Here is an 18,506-nt window from a genome sequence, read left to right as displayed (position 1 = left end):
CCTCGTAGGTATATAGGGTATCCAATCGAAATTATTAGTGCTAGATAACCTGCTGATAACAAAAATTCATCACAAGTAGACAAAAATGCAAAGATGGCTTGTTATTTCAGCATTTCAAATCCTTAGTTAAAATTGTTGTAAATAGAATGAGGTCTCAAAAAAAGGAATTAATTCCATGACACGCATCCACAATTGTTTTAGATTTTCTGCCAATTATATTGGAAAAAAATTTGGTATAAATTGTGGAAATTGTTCGTCGTGTTCATTGAATGAAGGTAATGCGTGTGTATTATATGTGAACAGAAGGCGGGAGAGGAATACGAAGAAGACCAACTGGTCATCCGAGGCGTACTACCAAGCATTAAGATAGACATTTAAGGCAACTAACTCTGCACAATTAATTGCCAATTGGCCTCATTACTGACCAATGGTTCGAAGAAGAACCTAGACTTGTACGCAATCGAACCTTTGGACGTTTTACATACCGACTACGATTAGTTTCATTTGACAGCGGGTCACTAGCTAGTGACGTTTGAGCTAGAGCAGAGAACGGTAGCTCTCGGAGACAGAATCGCTCAAACTTTGGCATCATACGGTCTCGAATAAACGTATGGGCGCTAACTACTTAAATTATACATACCAACCAAATTATATACAAAATGAGAAATTAAACTAAGTCGCTCCTGACGAATCTCTAGGAGTAGCGCAGCTCTGCTGAAATCTAGGCGTCAAAATCTGCTCGCTTCGCTGTCCCGAGAAATAATGAACCTACAGTTCGATACAGAGCTTGTAGCAGGAAGGGGTGTCATAGAACAATGTGATAGGTAAAAGTATGTTGATCTGATGGTTTTTCCCAAAACGTCCTATCAGATACATAGGAGAGAATTGAATCAAGTGCATGGTATTAGGACATTAAGAAGGTTATAAAAGAAAGGTGGGTTGAAATTCTTAAAAGAAGGTAACTTAGAATTCCCTGGGCTAGGTCATGGGAAGAAAATGTGAATGAAAGTGTACCTGTTTTATATATTTTTAAATGTAAGGACACATGGCGTGGTTACTGCAAACTCAAGCACTACCATAAACAAAGGACGAATTTTCACTACTCTCCACAAAATCTGGCGCAGTTAATCCTCAAGGTTATGTTTCGAACGATTTACGACAAGCAGACATCCAGTACCTGCTTTTGTCAATACTTAGAAGATATAGAGAAGAGTATTCAGTTACTCCAATTGGTTTATTTTTCTGTGTAGATTTTAATAAGAATCGTTACAAAAGTAATAGTTTCTTTATATAAGCATTGACTATGATATTAACAAAAGATCAAATAAATTATTCGTGTGTATAACACTTTTAGTATTACTAAGTATACATTAATTATAGATTGAAATCAAGAACCGAGTCACAGAATATATGTAGTTTCGATGGCGAACTGCTATATTTCTTTATAGCCGTGTTCCAGTTTTTACAAAGAACATATTCCCAAATTAATTGATAGGGAAAAGAGAAATGGTCCGTTATATCACCCGATATTATCTCAATACTTATTCAATGGTAGATGGAGACCAATTTAAACCTTTTTTCCGTTTCTTTTCTTTTAGCTAGAGAGGTTGTTTTAAAAAATTGTTGCTGACCTCTTCACTATAAAATTATTTACTATCAATTGTAAAATAGTGAAATGAAATTAAACGTCTGCACGTTCCGATCTCCTATCATCTTATTATTTATGTAACCGAAAAACAATTTATGTGTTACTTCATGCGCGCACTGTACAACATGAAGAATCGTTTAACAGGTTTACCTTGAATCAGAAATTATCAATTTCATTTCAGTTTAATATAAGTGATGTTTCAATAGAGCTCAAGATTCCAATAAACTATGGTTTTCTCTAGCAAAGTATTGAATTATTTTATTTAGATAATATACATTTGGGAATTACGTATGAAACGAAAAAATTTTCAAGAAGAAATTTTCAATAACCTTTATAGCATACATGTGGTGGTATTTCATTGATACAGCGTCTAATTTTGGCTTCAGTGGTTGTAGGCTCATTGGCATAAACCTGTGATTTCAGATAATTCCTCAACCATTCTGAGTCTAAGTATAAAAGCTATAAAATTGAAAGAGCGTGGAGGCCAATTTTGGTCATCAAATCGGGAAATAACACTACCAGGAGCAAATTTGTGCAAGATCGTCTCATAGATTTTACGGGCTGTATGACATATGGCATCGTTCTGCTAAAACCATATGTCGTCAAGATCAATAATTTCCAAATGAGGCATAAGACACTGTGTTATAATAGTACGATAACGTTCGCTATTCACCGTTACTGCATTACCTTCTTCGTTGTCGAAGAAAAACGTCCAATTATTCCTCCAGACCATAAGACATGAACCGTTGTGGATGCATTGTGTTCTGATAAATCAATCGTGGATTTCATAAGCCCCAAATGCGACAGTTTTAATTATTAAAAAAGCTATTGAGGTGAAAATGGGCAGGTTGCACAAGGATCCAATTGGTCAATTCTCTTCGCTGCTCATACTCAACCGATAGAAGTTATTGAGTTGAGTTTGATTTCGTAGACATGTAGCTGTAAATCTTTAGAGATAAAGAGTTCCTGTTGAAATTTCCAACTCGTGTGCCCGTCTCTGGCTCTACCGTTACACTCTAGCTAACTGTTTTGTTCTGAATGACCTCTACGAGCTCGTATCGTTTGTATCACATCACTAACGAACCAGTACTTTCTTTCGATTTTTTTTATTATTCTTTTCACAGTAGATGAAGTAGGCAAATTATTTCGACCGAAATTTAGACGCACTTTACGACTTTAGGACGGGTTATTCTACCTAACTGTCAACTTTCGATCTGTCACGTCATAATCATGTGATATTATTACTGTCAAACATGGCGCGAAATTCGAATCTTGCGCTCTTATTGAAACACCCTTTATTTTTAAACGAATAAGAACAGGTTACGACTACTGGCTGATACCTGGTTTGCACACCCCGTATTACCATTTCCATGTTTTAATTTATTTATTTTTAGTTGGTGGTGGCTTTGGTTTTATTATTCATGATTTTTTTTCGCATTTTTTGTTAGAGGTTCTGATATGTAGTGATGTTTTCAGCGAGATCAGGGTCCAAGCTCAGCTCAACATGTGCACACCACCCAACCAGGTAAAATGGTAAGTAAAGATTCGTGCATTTATTTATTTAGAATTTACTTTTGGATTAAGTAAGTCACACTTTCTTATTTAAAGAAGAAAATAAATGAAACTACTCAAGAAAATAACCATACTAAATGGTAAACCAATTGGTTTTTTGCTTTATTAACAAAATTCTGATGCAATTATTGTACAGAAATATACAGAGGTTGTTGCGAAAAATTTTGATTTAAAGTTATAGTTATGTTAAAAATCTCAAATTACGGAGCTGTAGGCCGATTTCAAATATTATGTCCAGAATTAAAAAAAAATATTTCAAATGACACTTAATATTTTTTATTCTACATGAAATTTTAAATAAAATTTATGCATAATGTTCTATACCAACAATGAAGTATTTTCGAGATATTTCGATTTTTTTTTCAAAATTTTGAAGATATTCTAGTCCACACTGAATAACGATATCTTCATTAATAACGAAGCTATAGTCTATTTTTATGAATGAGAGTAATAGAATGATGATCGTAATCACTAGGCGTATCACTACGTTTAGTTTTTATATATTATTTATATCTCGAGTATTTTCGCAATAACATTTGTATAAATATAATGAATATATCGGGTTATATTTTCGCCTAAATAAACCTGTCTATAGCATCCAAACACTTAAGATATACCTTCTCACTCCTCTTCAATTAAAGTCGGGAGCTCTCCCTGACCATAACAGTAATTCCTACGCTGACCGCCCAGGTGTTTCTTCAAGTGCAGGAACAAATGGTAGTCGCTGGGCGCCAGATCAGGGCTGTAGGGAGAATGATCTAAAGTTTCCCATTGAAAAGATTTGATGAGATCTTTGGTCCGATTAGGACGAGCATTGTCATGCATCAAAACGATATCTTTACCCAACTTGCCACGTCTTTTGTTCTGGATTGCACGACGCAGATTGTTCAATGTCTCACAATAAGACGCTGCATTGATTGTCTCATTACGAGGCCGAAACTCCACTAGCAATACTCCTTTTCTGTCCCAAAAAACTGTGCACATGATTTTCCGGCCAGAAATTGTTTGCTTAAACTTCACTTTTTTGTGTGATGATCACTCATAATGTTTTGTCCGTAAACTTCACAGATCTCATGATGAATATCGATCGGTTTTACGCCTTTAGCACTTAGAAATCGTATAACTGCAATATATCGGGTGTACACTTATATTTTCGCCTAAATAAACCTGTCTATAACATCCAAACAACTGTAGGTAAAGAATGCAATTTTTTCTACAATGCTTCATTTTCCCGCAAGGTGTGAACAACATTGTGTCATACTGGTTATATAGGTATAAAGGCTTAAATTTTACGTTTAAACAATGTTACATTCATAAAGAATAATTTTAATAGAAAACCAGTATAAGTCAAGATACTTGTTACAATCCAAATCAGAGCCGGAATGAGAAGATGAACTACAACTAATACATTGAGTGGTTTGATCATTTAATCAGTTAAATTGTTCAACTTCCACGTTTTCCCTTCTTTTTGGATCGTGTTATTAACTTTCTTTCCCAATTTTCAGAACTAACGTTATTTACAGCCTTGAAAAACTGTTTATATCACTTTTAAAACAATTACTTTTTCTTGAAATGTCTCCCTTTATCTATGCTTGTACTAATTCAATCTGGCTTAGTTCGCAATGATATGGTAGAGAACTAACCACCGCGATTCTACGATATCCTGCAATTTCATCAATTACATATTTTTTGAATTTCTCTTTATGAAGAGAATACAAAAAATACAATTCTTTTCTCATAAATAGGATGGAACTTGATATTCTTTGAATTTTGCCAAGTCTGTAAATCTTTTTTAACCACTTGAATGTGGGCGAAAATATCAAATGATAACTTGCATCATCCATTACTACTATACAATGCCGAGGAAGAAGATCTATAATTTGTTCAAACCATTCTTTTAAAACATCAGCATTCATGTCATCATGGTAGTCACTGGAACGAATAGAATTGACTTCTTATATAGTCCTATCGTTTCTCTCTTTCAAAATAGAGTTTCTGGAATGCCTTTTCCAGTGAAAACCTATTTTAGAAGTTTCTATAATGTGTTTCGACTCAGTTCAGGGTAATCCTTATTATATCGAACCGTGACAAAAAATTTGGCTACTTTCGGAACTTCTTTTTTAAAGAAGAATATATGTATTTCCTTTAAAATGATTTTCTCTATAAAATTTTGGTTTTCCTGGAGCTTCACATGCTGTTTGAAACTCGTCACATTTCTTTTTTTTATATTCTGTAATTTGTAGAATTCCCAACATGAAAGGGTTCTACTAACTAATTTCGCTATGTCATCAACACTTTTACATAAATGTTTGTCTGTAAATGATTTAAAACATTTAAATATTAATATTTTTCCATTTACTGTTAAAGGATTGATTTTTCGGAGCTTACCTGGCTCTCTTCTATAATCAAACTAGAATTTACAATAGATTGAACCTTTCAAGTTGCCACTAGACTAAACTGTTAAGAATACACTACTTGGAACTCATTACTATAAAAAAATCGTATTTTCGCTGACATTTGTCGGGAAGAGGATCTTGGAATAAAAATTGAAAAAAACTTTTATTGGCAAATAGGTAATTACAGATCTTATGATACGGCTATGTAATATTTAATATAGAGGGCTTTTGGCTTCTCCAATCCTTCTTCTGTTGTTCGTACAGCTGATGGTTAGGAAAGACCGAAAACTTGTATTCGCTCAGATAAGTTTACGAAAATTTTCGGAAATATTTAGATTATTTTTTAATAATATTTACAATAACCGTACAGAGTTTTGGATTAGTAAGTAGGTTTTATTACTCTCTTGTACATAAAAATAGAATATAGCGACATGAAATTGCAACCAATCTACACCAAGCTCCCGTTAACTCCATATATCCAACTCATTGATATTTCATAACTTATTCGCCAAATTAAATCATAAGTTGCTCACTGAAACTAAAATACCCTGTATTTTATCACTTTTTCCGCTGTATTATATAAAACCATTAATTTGGTATCTGAATTCCCTATACCAAAGCCAAACACTTTTGAGATATTCCATTTTTTTTATAACACACTTAATTATTTCAACATTAGAAAAGTAAGGTTATGATTCCCATTGTTTGAAGTGGTACGCAATAGTAAGTAAAGTAATCAATTGAATTGAAGGATTATTAAATTTGAATATCATTAAAAACGTTGAGTAGGTATTTTGTATTAATTCAATTAGATAACTTACTTAATATTGAACAAAGGTTTATAATGAGAATTAAAAATCAGTAAACATTTATGAATCCTTTCCCATATCCTGTAATTCTGAAAATATGGTCGAGTGTTAGAAAATTGAAAGCAATTAACACTCTGTATCATATATTCTATTGTCACAACAGGTTTAGAAAATACCTGATTTTCAATGTAACCCCAAGTAAAAAAAACTAAAGGAACCAAGTCGGGAGAGCGAGCTGGTCAACGATACGGACCTTTAATAATCGCAATCCATGTATCATCGAATATGTCGTAAATATGCCGAGCAGTATGCCCATACTTATGAGAAAGTGCTTCTTCTTGCCGATATCAAGCTGTAGCCGCCTGTTCATTTCTTAAAGTATGGTTTGTTCTGAATTGTGGCAATATCTTTCATCATTTCAATTTTTATCATAAAATGTTAATGCTAACATTTTATTGCACAAGAAACATCAACACTCCAACTATTTTGGAAATACCGTTCATTACTAAAATGGATTTTCATTTGTCCAACAATCGAAATTATGTCGATTAAATAATCCATAATTGCTATACTCTACTTCATCACGCCATATAAATTTTTTATCAAGTTTTCATCCTTTTGGGTCTTTATTAAAAACCATTCACGGAATTCTACCCTTTGAGGAAGATCATCTAATTGTAAATAATGCACCAAATGATATGGCAACGATTTCCATTTGTGCTTTTTTGAATGCGATGAATTATTCTCGTCAACAAAGTAAGATTTCTTCTACAATATCTAATTGAGACATTTGGAGAGGCTATAAAATTATCCATTAATTGACATTAATGACATTAATTTCGTTAATGTCATTATCCCTTAGTGGTTTATTCTTATTTATTTTTGTCTAATATTGACAAACTTTACATGAAATACCTAACTTTCTGTATAAAAACGGTAAGTCGATTCAACAATTCTATGACATTCGTCATAAATAGCAATAAGATTTAAAAAATTATCATTAGTAAATCCTACATTTGCCATCATTTACTATGAAATAAACATTGGTAAAGGAAACTGTCACAACAATATAAATAATTAACTCTAATTAGTATATTTTTGACAGCCATGGCCTACCCTTCACTTTGTTGAAATAATTAAGGGTTTTTATGTTTTAACTATGGTAGGTAGAGAGAAGAAGGAATATTTCTTATGGGAGAAAAGTTGAAAACGTATTCAGCTATATACTATTAACAATAGTTCAAAATCCTGCCAAAATAGCGTTGGTGTAGACAAAAGGTATGGTATGAATATAGCAATTGTAGATCAATTGAAGTATGCAGAGCTACAAAATTTAATATCATAGTCCATTATTGAAAATTTCAACAACTTTCAATGTTAAAAAGTGAAAAGTTGTCCACATCGTAAATCAAATTTGGCGCTTAGCCTGATGCTAATGTGGCGTCACCCATATTTGCCGCATTTCGACGTACCCTTTCCATATACACAGATTGTTCTTATCTCTTTTCTCCATAGTTTTATCTAACATAATAAAATATCTCAAAAATGGTTGGATTTGCGTATAGGGAATACCGATACCAAATAAAATACAGAGTGTTCTATTGAAAATTAGCAACTTATAAATGACTTTAGTTGTGCATGTTTAAAACACCCTGTATAAAATATGAATGGGTTGGTTATATGAAGTTAACGATTGAGGGTTTGTTTTTTATAATGGTTCCAATTAAACGTCAAGTGCTTCGGTATTAGTTGAAATATCATTATTAAGTGTGAAATAGGAATTTTTCAATATTATGAATTAGAACAAAATATATCGAAAATACTTAATTGTTGGTATAGATCATTGTGCACAAATTTTATCTATAATTTCATGTGGAATTGAAAAATAAAATGAAAAAATATTAGGTTCAATTAAAAATAACGAAATGGACTTCTACTACCGGTATAACCAGAAGTGTCACATTCAGGAACACTCAGCGTCATCTGAAACCTACAGCTTCGTAATTTTAAATTTTTCATATACGCCATTACTTTTGATCAAAAGTTTTCGCGCCACATCCTGTATTGATATTTTGATATACTTGGAGGAATATAAATGTGACACACCCAACCAATAAATTAAAATACAAACTGTCAGTGTAAATAGACGAACGAAACACCCCCTAGAAAAAAATGAAAAACCCAACCTCAAGCGAGTACCTAAGAACAGTCTATTTTTATACTTTGGCTGAACACAAATACATTTTCTTAATGGAATGAACATCAAAATTGATCTAGTCCAGTAAACAACGGTTTTAACCTCTATGAAAACGCATCGATTTGCTTGAAATTTTAACTCTAACAAGCAAAGTCTGTCCTATGCCGTTATGTGCTTTTACTCGAGGGATGGATACCTCCCCAACTAAGAGATGGTAATTTTTTTAATAAAACCATAGAAAAAAGCATTCTAAGCACAAATTATTTTATGGAGTTTTTTCGAAAAATCAATACTTTTCAATTTCGTGATTGAAGTTTTGTTATAAAAAAGCAAATTTTCAATTGATTTTTCACAAATAAATCGAAAACTTTGGATTCTACCAAAAAACTGTAAAGAGGTTCAATGTAGCATTTAAAAAATAAAAAACATATTTTTTTTTGGTTATAGACCTATTGCGAACCGAGTTATGATTTATTAAAGGTGGAACTTTTTTAGTGAACCAAAGATTTTGTAAAATTGGAAATTGAATAAGTGGAAAACGGTCAATTTTAGGAAAGAAATGTATTGAATCTTTTTCAAAGAACTTTATAAAACCATTAAAATGAGACTTAATAAGACTTTGTAATACATAAAATAAGGGAGTTATGACGAAAATAATATAGAATCCTTTCATTTTATGGGATAAGACGTCATTTTTAGCCTTGATATTGCCACCCTAATTGAAATAAAAATGTTATAAATTTGCAAATAATTTTTATTGAATACAAATGATAGGATTAAGAAGTTTGAATGTTTTAGAGAGCTTGTTTTTGAAAAACATTATGGTTACAATGGAGAAAGTATTTTTTAATTTTTTTAAAAATTTGTCGTTTATTAAAAATTACTTGAAAAATATGAAAGATGCGTTAAAACTGCTAGAGAACAAAAAGTTAGTTGCATTGTGGTAAAAATTTCATTTTTTTAAATTTTTTTCTAAACTTCAGAATTAACGATATATAACCTTTTATAGTTCACAGTACTATGTGACTGGTACCGTTTTGAAGCCATTTGAACGTTTCCCTTTTGAAAAAAAAAAGATTATAAATTTTTATTCAATGTGGTTTTTTAATCGATTACCTAGCTCAAAAATTAAGAGAGTTATACCTAATTACTAAAAACACTGCTGTTGAATTGTCATCCCCTGTTCCAACAGTTGATGAGCATATTAAAAGATGCTTCTATAAAATTCAAATTTGGCTTGAAAATAAAAATATTAATTTTGTTGTAAAGTTGAAGGTTCAGCTTAATTCATTAAAATGGAAAAAAGTCCTGCGCCACAAGAACTGTTGCAAATGATATATTGCAATTGCAAAAAGGATGTGGCTGCCGAAAAATTGGACTTTTGTGTAACAACTCAACTTACTGGTGAAATCGATGTTTTGGTTAAATTGTCTGAACAGTGCTCCAATAACTGATGAAGAAGAGGACAAAGACGAAAATACAGATAGTGATAATGATGATTGTTAAATTATTTTAAACATATAAAAAAGTCGGATGAAATATTTTAAAGACCATCAATTAAACGTTAGTAATACTTTTAATTTTATAAATAAGATCATAAATGTTTTTTTTCAGTTTTTTAAAATAAGGGATGATTTTTAAAGGGGAAACATTTGAGTGGAATACAATAAAACTTTTAATATAAACTAAGTAAGATGAAGTACTATATTTGTTTTTGTTTTCAATTTTACCATAAGAGTGGTTGATTTCTAAACGTTGAAATACAAATAGTATCCTAAAACATCAAGGTTTTTTTATATTTCTAAATGCTTTATTTTTAATTTATTGAATTTTGACAATAATGGGTAGTTTTCACCCATAATGTGCATATATTGGCATAGGGTAGATTTTGAAGGATAAATAGAACTTAATTCCGAAATTTCACGAAAATCCATGCGTCTTTATGGAATTCTAAGGTGATTTCACATTTTTAGCGTTTTTCACTTGACCAACTTTTAAATGGAACTTCTGATAAACTATTTTACGAATAATTAATATTTTTTCTTGAAAATATATTGACGTATTTTTCAACCAATTCTAGAGACAATCAAACAAGTCCGAAATCGAAAATTGAACACATTTTTTCTTCGAACTTATAATTTTTTACCTATGATTAAAGAAGTTTAGTGAAAAAGCAGTATTAGAATTTAGAAATTGTATGAGTTTTTTGGAAAGTGTGTTATTAATATGCAATCGGAAAAATATAGAGCGATTTTAAGATAAGTGCTCTCGGCAACAAGTATTTTAAAGTCGAATAATAAATTGGAGATTTGTTTATTTTACTTTTACATACGATGAAAAAAGTTGAGTGAGAAAATTTTAAAGTGCCTATTTCTGAATAAGCAGTATTAAAATGTAGAAATCGAGAAGTAGTTGGGAAAGTTTGAGCTATTAATATGCAGTACAGTGATTTTCAGATGAGTATTCTCGCAGTGGGTCCGCAGACCCCTTTGATATTTTCTGTACACGGATCGTTTTTGTAATAATAGATAATTGTAGTAATCCTTAGTATTTTAAAGTGATACATCCGATTTTATCAGATATATTCAGTAAAATCAAGTATTACATAAAAGTAGATGCAAAGGATTCTACGCTAACATTTGAAAGAAAAAATGAAATATAAACTTGAGAATATTTTATTCATTCACCAGTTTCAATATTATTTCGGTTTGTACAAGAACAAATATCGCAACGCTGTAAAGTTGATTGCTTGCGAGGGAGTACTTCCGTTGAACAAGATTTTTCAGAGCGGAAACAAACATAGTTTTGTATAAACGGTGAGATTTCAGTATCATGCCGGTGACAGAAGTTTTTGGTATATAGGTTGGGTCGGATGTGAGGACTCAAAAATGATATGAAAAGGGGCAGAGATAGGAAAAGTGAATCTACAGCTGAAATTGGCCAAAATAACCTTGAAATGGAAAAGTCACTTGAATGGTATATAATTTACTTGAAATAACAAGAGAGCTTGAAACGACTCCTTACCCAACCTAACCTAACATTTTTTTTTGTTTTTGTTTACAAACTTACAATTCATACAAGTCTACAATTCCATCTAACAAGTCTTGAAACTTATATCTTTTTTCGTCCATCAACATCGCCATTGGTACTAAACTACATGTATTCCTTCTTAAATTATGCATACGGAAGCATGCAGTATTTATCGCCACGAAGCTTCAATTCTTTGGTTGGTTAACTCCTTCATGGCTCACAAACTCTCGATCATGACACGTTGTCTCATGGTGGAAACCCTATTCTATCAAGTAGTTTTATTGTTATTTTATATTTTCTCAGAACATATTTAAAAAAAAATTCATATTCACGGATTTGATAAGCCCACATTATACTGGCCAAAAAATAACATTGGCATAGCTCTGCTTCCAGCTGTAATAGTTTCATAACAATTTCATAAATACGAGGGCCGTCTGAAAAGTTTCCGACCAGCCTGAATCTGAAGATGCCAACACTTATCAATATAAGTTGGGAAATATATTTGCACATGTATTGAAAAAATTGAAAAGAAATGTGTCTTGTGCATCAGGACAACGCATCACCACACTACGGCCGTCGCCATGGCTAAAATTCATGAGATGCACTTCGAATTGGTTGACCATTCACCGTATTCACCAGATCTGACTCACAGCGATTTTTTCCTGTTTCCTAACCTTAAAGTTTCACGCCTATTTTGAGGAAAAATAGGACTAATATTGTATGGAAGGCTTAAAAAGGTTGACAGCCTCGCAGGAATAAGTGAAATAAAAAGGAGGCTATGTAAAAAAATGTCGTTAGATCCGAAACTTCCTCAGAGATACCCTCGTAAAAATCCATCCAAAATGTTCTTAATAAAGCCTCAAAGGTAGAAATGTCATGGCGACAGATCTGGAGAACGAGGAAGCCCTTGCGAAAAAATTCAGCGATTTGGTTCAGTGACGTTCAACCAATCGCGTACATTGTTGTGTCAGTAAAGTGACGAACCATAGATCTGTATTCTATGAGAGTTAACATGTCCACTAATGTGAAAGGTTATTTAATCACTTCACTGATAAAATCTTACAACGATATTTCAATAACGAAGTTGTTCCGTAATCTGTAGTCAGTAGGCTTTTTAGAGCCATTAACAGTTGTAAACGGTATGAACGTAGTTGTAGGAGTTTTCTTAAACCCATTTAAAAATTCGCCGGGAATTACTAATACGTGAATAGCCTTCTGAACATATTTATTGGGCTCACTTGTTCAACAACTCTTGGTTTTATTTTCCTTTTATAATTGCACCGATATCTTTAAATTGATGATACAGACCATTTGGCGAACTAGGACAACTTTATATGGACGATAGTTGCATAGTACCTAATTAAAGATTCGGTCTTTGCAAACTATACAACGCAAAACGCTTTCTATTCATCTTGACTATTAACGCGTTCTAGTGAATTGAGGCGAAAAAATCGCCTGCCCTTGCGCACTTGTGACAATCAACAAAACTGTTATTGCTCTTTCATTTGACATATCATACCTATAAGTTTAACGTATTAAAAATTATAAAGCGTCAAAACCCCGATAATCATTTAACAACATCCAGTACGTAAAAAATGAGAAATTCTAAAGAAAAATCTCGAATGTGAAATGCTTTGAGGATATCTAACATGTACCTTTGTCTCTAGAATTGGGTTCAAAATACGTCATTAAATTTTCGTTAAAAATATTAATTATTTTCCGAGAAACCGCTAGTTCATCTTCTGCAATTGTTTTGTTTTATTTCCGTTTCGGTTCAAAAGTCAATTTTGTTCACGTTTACTCAATTTTAGAAAAAAAAATAATTAACTTATTTGTCTCAAACACCATCGAAAATATGAAATGTTTTCAGTAACTAGAATGAATTGGTCGTCATAGGAAAAATCAGAGTATTCTTTTCCTGTAAAATTTCAATAGTACATCGTGATAAATTACATAGTGTGAGTTTAAAGTATGGTATATAAATTACATGGGGCGCCTGGCAAGTATCTTCTGGGACTGTCACAAATTTTTAAATCTGCTAATAGATTATTATATTACTGTACCTCTACTACTAATACTTTCTATTTTTAATTTCTCCAATTTAAGTTGGCTCTCTAATAAGAATACTTTTTCATTTTCAATTTTACCTTATAAGACCCCACAATAAAATAAAACACGACCATATTTGTTAAAAACCTATTGTCAACCAGTGGAAGCAAATCCATGTCAGTAGAATCTAGCCTTTCTACGTGAGCAGCTCCCAGAGTACCCTTTCTTGCATAAATATAAAATTTTCCGCAGAAGAAGGGAGATATAGGGTACATGGTGGTGGGGATGGGAGAAGACTGCTTTCAATCGGTTGACTTATCTCCTACTTCTGTACGTAGGTGGCACCTACATGGGGTCCTGCAGCATCTTCCGTTGGTGACAAATGAGCGAGGTGCGGTTCGTTGAAGCGACAAACGTCTTATACCATAGAAAATACAAAGTATCCTTCATATAGAACCACAAAGCACTTTATTCTTGTTTCTCTCACAGATTGTGAGGTGGGGTCTATTCATAAGGGATTTAGTCTTTCCTTGACCAAACAGTGCTGAGTTGTAATCACACCCAGTAAATGTGTAGGTGAATAGTATTCCTCTTGGCGGTCGTTGACAGTTCTGGCGATTGTAGAAGAGGGTAGAGTGGTGATAGCAACCAGCTTCACCCTTCTTGTTCTTCTGAAGGTAATTTCACGACCGAATCGGCTACTGCTCTTTTTAAAAATCTTTTATTCCCTCCTTATGAAAGATATTATAAACAAGAGATATTAGGCGTCTCGTGTTTTCTCATTGACCAATGTTACAGAAGATATTTCATAAAATAAGTGTTTATTAGAAAAAAAATTCCACTTTTTGGGAAAAATATTTAAAGATATCTATTTTTGGAACCACAGGTTGTATAGAGCTCGCCCTGGTTTGAAATTGTATGTATCTTAAAAGTATAAATCGATCACAGTCTTCCTCCATTGATAATGGTTTAGATTCTAACAACATATCAAAAATTCAGAACGACAGAAACTTTTGCAAACACGTATGTACATCTTAATTGTACTATATCTAAAAGCCATTGTTTTACTTTCTACCAAAAAAAGCAGTTAAAAGGAGTCCGCTTAGTTTAAAGATTGCGCCTTTTATAGCAATATCTTGCCTTTTGTCCACCATGATATTATTATCTTAAAGTTTTTCCAAAAGTTTCTTCTCAATTGTGTCTTTCTTCCATTCACTATTCATTGCAAAAAAACTGTTTAAGTAATGGTCACTGCTACATTCATTGCATATTTTGTGAAATATTTACAAAATTTACAATAACATTGCAGTTTGTGTGAAGAGACAAGCGCAAAGTTTTAGTAGAAGAGACCTCGGCTGTTGATCTTGTCTATAGATATCATGTCCAAGATTAGGCTACACCTGCTTTTGTGTTTGGTAGAAAAAAGTATAGTACTTTGTGATTTATGTGATTGTTATTTATTGATGTGTTTGGTTTTGATTTTAAAAGATTAATTAATTGAAAAACTACATGACATATAATGGTGAAGCTTTTTCATACAAGCTTTATTTTTTTTAGGTAACAGTTAATTAAATTGTAAATAGAAAAATCAAGAGTAATCTCACTAAGCACTAATGAATTCCCCTGTAAATACATAAATTGTAATTTAACCAGTAAACTTTTCATCTCTGAAACTGCTTTTTTATTGAAAGTCTATTTTGTATAAAAGAATCTAAAGTGTAGTCTACAGGTTGTCTCAAGCTATCGTATACAAGCAATATCATATACGTTATTTATAAAAACAGACATTCCTACTTTATTTTTGAATATTATACTAAATTGCGTATTGTTCTATTTGGATTGCAACGATAACAAGAACTAGATATTTTGTGACTTGTTTTATATCATTTAATAATCTTTTATCGGGATTCTATCCCAATTATCGGATTTTGTGCCCTACACACTTTCAGAAGTGTTTTTATGCACCATTTTGCCGAAACTACATACCATCAAAATTATTATCAACTGCCTTTACAAGTTATATCCCAAAGTTGTTTGATTATATCAGAAAACGTTTCTATACGTATACCTACATCAGTTAAACTAACTTTCCACATAGCGTACGAAATTTTGTAGACATGAAGTTGTTGTACGCCTTCTTGATAGCAGGTATTTTCAACCATGTGGTAAAATTTTCTTTCAGCGTGTCATCATCGTTGAACTGTTGACCATGAAGAAAAAATTTTAGGTGTAAGAAGCGATGAAAGTCGCTAGGAACGAGGTCCGGGCTCTACGGAGGATTATCCAACACGTCCCAGACACAGCAGTTTTTTGGCACGTTCGCAGTGTGAGGTCGGGATAAAACAACACAACCTCTCTGCTTGCTTTCTTATTGCGCGGTACAATTTCTCAATGGTCTCGTAGTAAACATGTGCATTGTTTGTTTGGCATCGTGGTGAAAAATTAATCAGAAAATGCCTTCTCAGTTTCAAAAAACGCTGCACCTAAGTTTTCGAGGAGTCAAGATTTACTTAAGCGTAACTTCTAATGAGGACGAAGTGTGCCTCCAGTCCATTGAATGCCGTTTAGTGACTGGGGTCTCGTATAATACCCAAATTCATCCCCTTTAACTATCCGAGGGAAAAAAATATCAAAAACTGCAGTGTAAAGCCTATCCGTTGTTTTTGATGTTCCATAAAAATTTTGGATACTTAACGTGAACACAGTTTTCGAAATTTCTGTTTTTCAATTGTAATTCAATTTCAATTGTAAATTGTAAACTTACGGTTTTGCTTAAGCTTCTCTTTAATTGCGTAAACCAACTCATTAGTAACAAAAGACAGGCATTCTCATTGTTTTTCTAATTATTGAATCACTCATAGCATTTGGTCCGGAAACCTTGCAGATTTTCCGAAAAATTAAAAAACGAATCACTGATTCTGATTTCACAATTTTCAATTAAGGCTGGCATCATAAAGTAGCACTACAAAGTAGACATCGGCAGCAGCGGTCTGAAAATGGCGTAAATTTTTTCTACTTCAGTAAGAGTAATTGCCGCCCTTGCTAGGAACTGCGATTGCAGCACTGTCGCTGATAGAAATAGAAACAGAACTTAGTTAGTGGAAAAAAATCGTATTATTGCTGTGGTCCGTTCACATTGTCTTCTACGCCGAAGGGTCTAATACAAGTGGTGTCTATATTATCTGCCCAAATATTAACATTTAAATGCCTAGATGTTCAAATTCCCTATCAATCAATGATTAGTGTCATTTCAATATCTACAGTTGAAGTAACTGTAGCATTTAAAATAAACGTGGCTGAAGCGTAAAAGACGACGATCTTATAGTGAAAGAGAATCCTTTTTTAATATGAAGAAACGTATATTTCTTAATATTACAGACAAATCCAACACTAATATCATGTGATACAGTTCCCCGAATGGATTTTCTCAACAACTTTACATAACGTCTAAGAATTTTTTATCAATGATAACGGTAATTGGTCGACCTCCAGCCGAATCTTGTAATTTAATACTTCATGGAAAACGAAAAATTAAAAATTACCAAACAATCACATGTCTATAACGCAAAGTTCAAAAATGCGGCAGCAGCTAAATACTTTTATGGCTCTCTCGTCCGCTTAAACGTTCTACAAGCTTTGATTGGCTAAACATTATTGATAATTTGTGATTAATCTATGCGTTATAGACATGTGATTGTTTGGTGATTTTTAATCGATTTTTTTTCGCTTAATGCAGTGATATAACTCGCATGCGAACGTTTTGAAAAACCCTGTATAGTAACCTTAACGTCCTCGACTGTAGACTCTTCCCCAGAAAGTGGTACTCGGCCTCAGTTACAGTGTATGAAAAATTAGAATTAGAACACTGATATGACTATGTCAAATCTGACACTGCCATCATAAATTTTGACATTTTTAATGATGAACATACTCAGAACGTGTTGCCATACGAGTACTATTTTAGTTGTTTACGGATACTTGAAACATTCGTATTGGTAAAAAAAATGGAATTAAATTGTGAACAATTTCGTGCGATGATTTTTTAAGACGTGGATCAAACCAACAGTAATGTGCCGATCAACTCGTTTCGACTTTTGGTGATGGAGCACCATCTCGAATCACCGTGTTTCGCTGGTTTCCAGAATTCAATCGTGCTTGAGCTTCGATACATGATGAATTTCGTGAGGGTCGTCCAAAATCGGCTGTTGAGCCAGAAATCATATATGTTGGGCGTAAACCCATATTGCAAGTTAGTCATTTGAGTTGATGCATACTTGAGCATTAGTTGCGCTCGCATACATTCAATACTGCATGAACATTTGGCTGTCAAAAATATTTGCTCGCGTCGGATACCGCATAATTTGACAATCGCTCAGAAAAAAGTTCGGGTTGTTTGGTCCAAAGATATGCTGAAAAAATTCAATCGTGGTGCTTCAAAAGATGTCTATAAGATGACAGGCGACGAATCATAAATCTATGCATTTGAACTCGAAACTAAACAAGAATCGACTGTATGGGTCTTCCAAAACGAGTCAAATCCAACACAAGTCGTTCGCGCGCGAAGCAAATGGTCGCCTTTTTCTCGGAATAACTGGACATGTCGCCACCGTTCCATTAGAGCAACGTAGAACGGTCAATACTGAATGGTACTGCAGCATTTTTTGCCAGAATCGTACTAAAAAATCAGGAAAACCAATCACGAATCATTCTACACAATGACAATGCGTGCTCTCACACATCGGTTTAAATAAAAAAAATTTTGACAAGTCTAAAACATCTAATTGTTTTTCCATTCTTGTTTGATG

The 18,506-nt window shown here is 32.9% G+C and overlaps 1 protein-coding gene across 2 annotated transcripts in view; it reads left to right on the top strand.

The window, feature by feature from the left end:
* LOC130895606 (dnaJ homolog subfamily C member 5-like) overlaps window positions 1–18,506 on the top strand; it is a 69,145-nt gene that overhangs the window by 33,203 nt on the left and 17,436 nt on the right. Inside the window, exon 4 of one of the 2 annotated variants that reach the window (XM_057803003.1) lies at window positions 3,125–3,181. The exons of the other annotated variant lie outside the window; for it this stretch is intronic. Within the exon in view, the coding sequence (XP_057658986.1) occupies window positions 3,125–3,181 (57 nt within the window). The remainder of the gene's footprint in view (window positions 1–3,124; window positions 3,182–18,506) is intronic. 2 annotated transcript variants of the gene reach the window in all.

Source organism: Diorhabda carinulata, chromosome 6 (genome assembly GCF_026250575.1).
Source record: "Diorhabda carinulata isolate Delta chromosome 6, icDioCari1.1, whole genome shotgun sequence".
NCBI classification, from domain to species: domain Eukaryota; kingdom Metazoa; phylum Arthropoda; class Insecta; order Coleoptera; family Chrysomelidae; genus Diorhabda; species Diorhabda carinulata.
The sequence above is the reverse complement of the archived record's forward strand: the minus strand, read 5'-3'. Positions and strand labels throughout refer to the sequence as shown.